This window comes from Lactuca sativa, chromosome 5 (assembly GCF_002870075.4).
Source record: "Lactuca sativa cultivar Salinas chromosome 5, Lsat_Salinas_v11, whole genome shotgun sequence".
In the NCBI taxonomy this organism is placed as follows: domain Eukaryota; kingdom Viridiplantae; phylum Streptophyta; class Magnoliopsida; order Asterales; family Asteraceae; genus Lactuca; species Lactuca sativa.
In genome coordinates this window covers 264710182-264720046 of record NC_056627.2, presented here as the reverse complement: position 1 = coordinate 264720046, position 9865 = coordinate 264710182, and the positions used below count along the sequence as shown (strand labels likewise).

Here is a 9865-nt window from a genome sequence, read left to right as displayed (position 1 = left end):
CGGTGAGAGGAACAACAATCTTGGAGAAATCTCTAATGAATCTCCGATAATATCCCACCAAATTGAGGAAACTTCGAATCGTAGATGGAGACCTCGACGCTTCCCATTGCATCACCGCCTCTATCTTGGCTAGGTCGACCAAGATATCATTCTGGTTGACGAGGTGTCCTAGAAATTGATCCTCACGCAACTAGAATTCGCACTTGCAAAACTTGGCATAAAGCCTCTCCATCCTCAAAACCCCAAGAATCTCGCATAAATGCTCATCCGTGCTGCTCTCTGGTCTTTAAATAGACTAGAATGTCATCGATGAAAACAATCACATATCAATCCAACATAGGCCTGCCCATCCGGTTCATGAGATCCATGAACGTTGCAAATGCGTTGGTGAGCACAAAAGGAATCACCACGAACTCGTAACGCCCATAGCGAGTTTGAAAGGCCTTATTCTGTATGTCGTCCTCTTGCACCCTCATCTGATGATATCCGGACCTCAAATGGATCTAGGAAAACCCAGATGCCCCCTGCAGATGGTAAAAAAGATCATCAATCCTCGGCAACGGGTAACGGTTTTTCACCGTCAACTTGTTCAACTCTCGGTAATCGATGCACATCCGGTGTGAACCATCCTTATTTCTAAAGAAAAGGATCGGTGCTCGGCGGAATAAACCCTTTTCCTAACAGCTCATGCAGTTGAGAGGGTAACTCCTGCATCTCAGGAGGTGCAAGACGGTATGGTACCTTGGCAATCGACGTCGCACCCGGTATTAGATCGATCTGAAACTCCCCTTGCCTCACAGGAGGCACACCTAGTAATTCCTTGGGAAAAACATTGAGAAAATCACGTACCATAGGAACATCAGAAATGAAAGTCGATCCTTTCTCCTTAACCCAAGTATCCACTACATATGCCAAATAACTTATATACCCATGATGCAAACTCTATCTTGCCCTAGCGGCAGAATAAAAGGTTGATCCCAAACTAGTACCCTCACCGTAGATAGTTAGAACTCCCCCACTAGGGTCTTGAGCCGTCACCATCTGACGCTCACAGTTAATCAGAGCCCCAAACTGGATTAACCAATCCATAGCCACGATCACACAGACATCTCCCATCGCAATAGGGGTAAGATCTATCGGATAACCAACATCAAAGATCTCTAAAACACAACTCCGGTAGATATCAGCAGTAGAGACCGAGCGCTCATCAGTTATAACATAAATAAACAGTTGAGTTATCGGTAGTAGAGACCACATACAACACATCATAATTAAATAGTTATAGGTTATCAGCAATCTTGGAGACTATTAGCAGTCCCAGTGGGAAACAACACGCCCTATGGATTATCAACAACCCTGGAGACTATCTGCAGTCCCAGTCACATATAACAACATAATACAAAAATAACAGTATACCCAACTGGTCATCATAAATACAACTATTCTACCACACATGTAAGAATATGTGAAGAGACTCAACTGATACTAACAACAAGTAAATCTCACACCCGAACTGCCGGAAGTAGACTCCGCCTAATCAACAAAATAATTAACCCTAATTAATAATTATGGTCTAAAACTCACTCGTGAGTCTAAATCCCACAACTAAGTCCCTTAATGGAAAAAGACCATTTTGCCATTCTCCTGGTCCAAAACCCTAAATCGTGACCAAAAGTCAAAAGTCAAAGAAAGTCAACTACCCAGCGCGTACACTAGGCGTACTCTTTCTTATGTGGGGCGTACTATGCGATCATCGATCAATCGGGGGAGAAACTGGCTACGTGGGGCGTAGCCAGGAGTACGCCTGATGTACACTGTTTGATCCAACTTCACCAACTTTTATGTCTTAAACCGTTAATACACTTAACCCAACTTCAGATCTGACCATCCTAAGGTGTCTTAATCCATAAAGTCATCGACTTTAAGTCTTTGCATGGCTAGAAAGGGCCCAATGCAACAAACTTTACTTCCATCACACCCTAAGTTACTTTACTCATGCTTGGGCCATAGGAAATGATCAAGCAACTATTTTTATGAATCTATAAGCCCTAAAATTCATGAAAAGACAACTAATATTATATGGAGTGCTCCAAACTTATAAAGGTCAAAACTTGGGGACAAAAAGCTCATAACTCATCCATGGAGATCTATAAGGAAACTTATCACGGTACAAACATTATACCTGAAAAAGATGCACAATGAGGAAATGTTTCTGGATCTACAAGCTAGTAAGCAACAAATCCTTCTTCTATATCCTCCTTCTTCAACAATATGCATCAAAATCACTTAATAAGCTCCCAAACTCACACAAACAACTTAGAATCGAGATTAGGATTTGAGTAGGGAGTGGTGGCTGATAAGGATAGTCCAAGGGAGGCATAAGGTGATTTAAATAGGGAACAACCCTTAAAACTTATGGATTAATTATTGGATACGTACGCCCGACGTACCATACGTACGCCCATCGTACTAGCAGGACACCCGCGATCCCGAATCACGCGAGTATGCTACGCCCAACGCACGGCCAAAATGCGAAGCTTTTTCCATAAAGGACCAATTGTGAAACTTTTGATAAAGTTAAGAGTTAAAAATAATAATACCTGATATTTGGATGTTACGTAGAACAATAAATATGAAAGAACAAATTAATGAAATCATCCATATGGTTTGGTGAAATTGCATGTTTCTTTCTAACACACCTACAAAATGACCATAATACCATTATTAATTTCTTTTTTGATTTACTTATTGTTCATTTAAATAAAGTGGGACCAACCCACCTATACACACCCGTTTGGTTTCCGATACGTTCGTATATCATCTTCCCCCCTCTGAAGAACCCTAAATCCACGGTCGACCACCGGACCATCACATCCATCGACTGCCGGAAAGCATTGGACTATCGCCTTTTTCCATCGTTGCTTGATTTCTGCCTGAATGAGGAGGGGATGGTCGATTTCAGATCCTTAGACCATCACCACCAACCACGACAATTCGCCTACGGGAACCACTCTCTCTGGTCTCTGAATTGTGAAGTCAACATTAATCATCTAGAACCTCTTCATAGAAATGTTGGCAATTTCAAGATGCTTTTGTGTGTAGAACCCTAGCTACTCAATTGATTTCGAGATGCTTTCGATCCTAGGTTTGAATTTGATTTCTGAAATTCCAAACAAGAACATAACTGATTTTGATTTTCATTTCTAAAACTAAATGTTTGGTTTGTTTTTTTATTTTGGTATTCGCAATTGGTTTCCAACGAGACGCGTCGGGAAGAGAGAGTCGATGATGGTGGTGTTCTAATGTTTCCGGTGATGGTGGCTCCAATTTTTGTTGGTTCCTGATGAAACCAATGGAAGCAAATTTGATTCAGGTTTTGATTTGGGTTACCTTTTTGTTTTTTTTGTTTTTTTGGGTTGAAGAAGAGTTGCAAACTTTTAATCTGGTTGATGACGAAATTTCGATTTTCACAAGCTTTTGAGATTGTTTTTTTCCTATAATCTGCATGTGGCTTTTTTGGTGGCATTGGAGAGAGAACATGATGCCAGAATATGTAGGTGTCGCCGAAATCTGCAAGTTTGATGTTGGCGGAATATGCAGGTATCGTCGGTCGACGACAATGGTGGGGGTGGTGTTGAATGGTAGTGGTGTTAATGGAGGTAGAGTTTTTTTTTTTTTTTTTTTTTTTTTTTTTTTTTTTTTTTTTTTCTAATTAGGAAATTGTAAATCTATCTTAATAAATGAAGATCATTTTGCCAAATGTCATCTTCTCATTAAATTTGTCACATGTAATTTTGTAAACTTTTTGATTAATTTTATATCCATATGTCATTTTGTGGTTTTTTTGAATTAAATCAATTAATATGACATATAATACTAAATTTATATATGTAAAATATTGGGAAATCTTCAGAAAAGTCTCAATATTTACGGAAAAGTTACACTTTAGTCCCAAGATTTTTTTTTTGAACAAAAAAGTCCTGAAAACCGGCAAAAATTTGCAGTTTGACCCTTTTTGACTGGTTGAAACCGGTACCAAATTAATTTGGGACTATTTCGTAAACTAATCCAAAATATTGGGACTTTTATGTAAACAAAAATTATTAGGACTTTTCTGTAAACAAAAATATTAGGATTTTTCTACAAACAGAACCCTTATTATTATTATTATTATTATTATTATTATTATTATTATTATTATTATTTAAAATATAAATAAGAATACTATTTTTTGAACTTGTTATTATTAATATTGTAACTAATATATATAAATACATTAAATGAAAAAATAATCTTAATGACATTGTTTAAGGGTGGAGGTGGAGAAGATGTTGACGCTTTTAGCATTAAAATCGTGAATGTCTGCTTGTATATTTTTACTTTGTATATGGTAATTTCATATTTGTTATTATTGTTTTCAATTCAGAATATTAATACTTAACAATTTGAAAGAAGTTGCATATTAATAGTTTAAGGTAGTATGGTTTCTCACTTTATATATAAAATTATTTAAAGTAGAAGAATTACTTTTCAAATCCAACAAATCCACTATAAACATATGCACAGGTAACCTATATCAAAATTCAAAAGTATTAATTACCATATTTTTTTTTAATAAAAAGTAATAGGAATAATTCAAAAGTATTAATCAAAATTCAAAAGTATTGATGTCCTATTATTTTTTATTAAACAAGATATTGTAATTAATATTTTTGAATTTTTATATGGTCTACCTATGTAGATGTTTGTAGTGGATCTGTTGGATTTGGAAAATAATCCTTCTACCTTAAACATTTTTATATACAAAGTGAGAAATCCTTCTAGCTTAAACTATTTATAAACAATTTTACAAATATGTAACTTCTTTTAAATTGTTACGTATTATTATTCTGAATTGAAAACAATAACAACAAATGTGAAATGACCATACACAAAGTAAAAATATACAAGCAAACATTCATGATTTTAATGCTAAAAGCATGAACATCTCCTCCACCTCCACCCTTAAACAATGTCATTAATATTATTTTTTTCATTTAAATGCATTTACATGTATTAGTAACAATATTAGTAATAACAAGTTCAAAAAAAGTATTCTTATTTATATTTTTAATAATAATAATAATAATAATAATAAGGGTTTTGTTTGTAGAAAAGTCATAATATTTTTGTTTACATAAAAATCCTAATATTTTTTGTTAACAGAAAAGTCCCAACATTTTGGATTAGTTTACGAAATAGTCTCAAATTAATTTGGTACCGGTTTCAACCGGTCAAAAAGGGTCAAACTGCAAATTTTTGCCGGTTTTCAGTACTTTTTTGTTCAAAAAAAAAATCTTGGGACTAAAGTGTAACTTTTTTGTAAATATTGGGACTTTTCTGAAGATTTCCCTAAAATGTTAAATATATTTAATGTGATAATAAATGCAAAGAATCTTAAAATAAATCTATGTGATATATTAAATTACATTGAATATGATAATAAATTTAATGAATATGATAAAATAATCATTGATATTATGGATGATCTTCTTAATAGTGATTCTATTTATTCATTAGAATATGTCTATTTATTTTGAAATTTTATTTTAAAAAATTCTTAATCTTTAAACTTTGATATATTTTTTAATCAACCCGTGTAATACACGGGTTTCACATCTAGTATATAATAAATAAATAAAAAATTAATTAAACAAGGGTGTTATAGTCTTTTCATGTCTGTCAGGGACGAAAAACGAAACGAAAACAAACTAGAGGGACGGTCTGAGTGCAAAACAAAAGATAGAGACAAAATCCGGAGTTTTTTCAAACCATAGGGACAATTTCAATTATTCATTCTAAATGAAAATATAATATTCATGATCAACGTACTTTAATGATAATATATAATATAGATTTCAGATAATTGATACTTTAAAACGAAATTCTTAATATATTACTATTTCAAAACTAAAAGATCTAATTAAAAGATCCTTGCGTTTATTTTAATTATTTTGACAAAGACACGAAGAATAAGATAACCCAATAAGAAATGAGTCATTAATAGATAAGTTTTTTCAGTTTGTGGTTGAATTGAATAAATTCAAAGATTCTCGCGTTCATCAAATCTTGAACAATTCTTTCTTGCAAGTTTTAGGCAGGGATTCCGCGATTAGGACAAAAAGATAAGCTTGTTTTCTAATCTTATTTATATAATTTAACCAACGACTGATATATCATTAAATAATTGTTTAATTTATTATTTTTATTTAAGTATTATTTAAAAGAAAGGGGTTGAAAGTTGAATAACCAACTACTGACTAATATGAGTTGATGTTGATGTTAAGTTTATCTCATATTCTCATACAATCTTGATAAAAATATAATCATTTTGTTAATATCTGGAAACGTTTTATTTATTTAAATACTATTGAATTTTATATTAAATAATATATTGCCAATCAAAACGTTATTATTTTTAAATCGACGGCATTGTATACGTGGTGTGATTAATTAATATTCGTACAATGACAATTGTCTTGAGTGATAAGTTAAAAAAGGCATCTTCAAAAGTACCACAAAAATTGTCTCTCACAATCACTATCCGTTTTCATTGCATGGAAAACCAAAAATACCCTTGAGACTACATCAAAATTACATTACCCTTGACATTCTGATTCAATCAAGTTTCAATCCAAAATAGATCATCCAAAAGGAAGTAACTTAATAGATAAATATAAAAATTTAAGACAAAAGATTCAAGATTTCTTGAAAATGATATTAGGGACATAATAAATATGCTTAAAATACTGCATACTCCAATCATCATGTTCCTCATCTCAAATACAGATGTGCTTCACATGAAACTACTTGGACAAAGAATCCAAGAAAATGGCAACAATTTAAATCTATAAAAAGTTTAATATAGGAAAAAAAAGAAAAAAGAAAAAAGAAAAAGGAAACTAATCCTGCAAAATTTCGTCCTTCTTTATGTATAAGTTATATTTTTATATATATATATAATATCTCACCTATATTTATTTTTCCAAAATCTCAAGATTTATACATCATGATGACCCTTCCAGCAGTAGTTTTCAGATTTGTCATCTTCACCATCGCTATTGTCACCGGTGGTGGTGGTGGTGCCGATAAGGAGTGGGCCATCAGGGGAACCGGAATTAGAGATTCTATTCTTTGACGATTCAACATATGAATCTTGGGAACCCATCCATAATCCTCCCAAAACGACACCAGATTGATTTGCAGATGAATTGTTAGAAGATGGTGGAAGTCTTCGTGTATGAAGTCTGTATTTCTACAGTTCACATAAAGAATATAAAAAAAGTTTAATATTTGCGAAAAAGTTTAGAGCTTTATCATGTGAATTTTAATAAATCAAAACTCACTTGCAAATGGCTTTTGACTTCATCATTTGTAAGCCCATCGACTTGCATAAGCTCTCTAATCTGCTTAGGAGTTGCAGCTGCAAAAGATTAAAAAATTTCAGTTAAAATTTGAATTAAAAATTAGGGAAAAAAGATGAAGATTTTTCAAGGGCTAACCTTGTGAACCACCGAGTTGCTGTAAGGCATTGACAAATCGTCTATGCAGCTCTGTTGACCAGCATCTTCTTTGTTTTCTAGATGTTTGTTGAGCATTTGGTGAAGAACAAGGAAGCAATCTGGAATTGGAATTTGTTTTTGTAAGCAAAAGGTTTCCCCTCATTGGATTCTTGATTCCAGGGGTGATAAGAGAGAGCCCTGGAATCGGTGATTCCTCCTTATCTTCCTCCACCACTGTAAACCCACAAATTCCCTTATATGGGATAAATGCTTTGGTGGGATATGGATCGTCGATCATTCCATCATCTTCTTCATCAGTTCTCTGCGATCACACATATTAATAATTCAGAATGCTTTCAGTTATTTGCTTATGAAACGACTTATGGTACACGAATACACGATCGATCATGTACCCTTTTAATTTACCTTTTTGGTAATTTGATGAATTGATTTTGGTTTCCAAATTTGGGTTTGATTTGTGTTTGGATTTGGATTTGGATTTGGATTGTTCCAAAGCTGAGTGGTGCTCAACCAATTCTTCTTGTCTCCACCGCACTTTTCTTTACTGATGATTTCGAGTTTTGCATCTTCATCACTAGTGTTCTTGAGGGGTATGAATTCTTCAAGTACTGGCTCAGGGTTTGATGATTTCTTCAAAACAATCGTCTCCTCTTTCAATGTAATGATTGCTGAAAAAAGAAAGCAATAGATAAATTGATTTGTACTAGCGTTAATCGTTTCCAAAACAGATTATCAAACAGTTTGTCCGCGGTATCCGAGATTATCCCCTTATGAAATAGATTGACTGTGGCTTTACTTATCAAATTGTCAAACAGTTGGTGAGAAAGAAATGCATTGTTATCAAGATCTTGGAATACCCAAATATCATCTAGAAAAGAATAATCACACTTCACACCAGGTAAAAATGAAAACAAAAACAACTAGTGTACGTAAATACAGAGAAAATCAAAAACCCATTTCCGAATGGCATTAAATCAAGCGAGAGATACAAAAACACAGGTGTGAGAAGAGAAACCTAAATAGAAAACGAACCATCATTAATGAGGAGCATGCAAAGAGGGAGTTCCCGTTTGAAGGCATCGATTTTCCGCATTTCGGCTTCTAATCGGGTAACAAAATCATCGAGTTTCAATATCTTGTCAGATAGCGTAGCGATTGTGGATACTTGTTCTAGAAATTGACTGATTGTTTTGGGGATAAAAGTGGGTTTGAAATCCAAACTCAGCTCAGGAGGCGGATTCAAGCTCCCCATCTTTTATCTCTCCCCTGTGTGTGTTGTTCCGATTTGATTATTTTTTGTTGTTGATGCTGATGATCAAAATGGATACTAAGAGAATGTGAAGGGAGTGAGGATCTATGTATACTTGTAATTATGTCATATGCTGAGAAATTTGTGAAAAAGAAGAATATTGGAATCTAGACATAGAGAGAGAGAGAAAGAGGAAGAGAGAGAGAGAGAGACGTAAGATTCTGAGAGAAATAGAATGAATGGGTTTTTCATTTTTGAGATGGGGTGTATGTGTGTGTATCTGTCACTCCCTCGGTTCGTCGCGTAATGTCATCTTAGCCCACCCACTACTTCATCCACGGAATTAACCCGGTTTAATGTTGTAACTTATATTACATGTGAAATACCCAAAATACCCCAGGTTTTTCGGATCATTCATTGGTTTTCTAGTACAAGTTAGGTCGATATCAATTTTATATTTTTATATTTACTTTCCAAATAATGTTATTTTAAAAAGTTATATGCATTAAAAATATATTTTTCATGACTTCCGATTCATTTGGCATCTTTTGTTGTTGGCTGAACTTATTTATACTTATTTGACACTTATAGACTCGCTAGTAGTAACCTAATCAAAAATTGTTATATCGGTTTTGTTGAATATAAAAGTTACAATTTTAGGCAAGGTTTTGAAAACCGGACCGGAGACCGAACCGGTCGTCTTACTGGTTCGATGGTTCAAGTGGTTCAACCGGTCGGACCGGTCTTAAAAACCGGAAAAACCGGATGATGTCATAATTATATTTAATTATATAAAAAATACAAAAAATTAAAAAAATAAATATTTTTTAAAATTTCTGGTTTTGACCGGTTTTACCGGTTCAACCGGACCGGTTTTTACCGGTTCGACCGGTTTTTACCGGTTTTCACTGGTTCAAACAAATGCCGGTTTTTTGACCTATATGAACCGGATCCAGGACCGGTTCCCGGTTGAACCGGTCGAACCGGCCGGTCCGGTCCGGTTTTCAAAACATGGATTTTAGTACACTTTAGTATTTCTTGATTTTTAGAGAAA

At 34.0% G+C, this 9865-nt stretch overlaps 1 protein-coding gene and 1 long non-coding RNA gene across 2 annotated transcripts; one reads left to right on the top strand and one right to left on the bottom strand.

The window, feature by feature from the left end:
* Positions 1 to 2511: 2511 nt before the first annotated feature.
* Positions 2512 to 3841, top strand: LOC122198315 (uncharacterized). Its single transcript, XR_006192833.2, has 2 exons — positions 2512 to 3373; positions 3532 to 3841. It is a non-coding gene; the product is annotated as an uncharacterized LOC122198315 (long non-coding RNA).
* Positions 3842 to 6777: 2936 nt separating this feature from the next.
* On the bottom strand, positions 6778 to 9081 carry LOC111877949 (myb family transcription factor EFM). The gene is made up of 5 exons (XM_023874456.3): positions 8595 to 9081; positions 7968 to 8230; positions 7542 to 7863; positions 7386 to 7462; positions 6778 to 7294 (listed from the first exon to the last, which is right to left on the bottom strand). The coding sequence occupies exons 1-5, from the start codon at positions 8812 to 8814 to the stop codon at positions 7040 to 7042; spliced, it is 1137 nt and encodes a 378-aa protein (XP_023730224.1). The 5' UTR covers positions 8815 to 9081; the 3' UTR covers positions 6778 to 7039.
* Between the last annotated feature and the right edge of the window lie 784 nt (positions 9082 to 9865).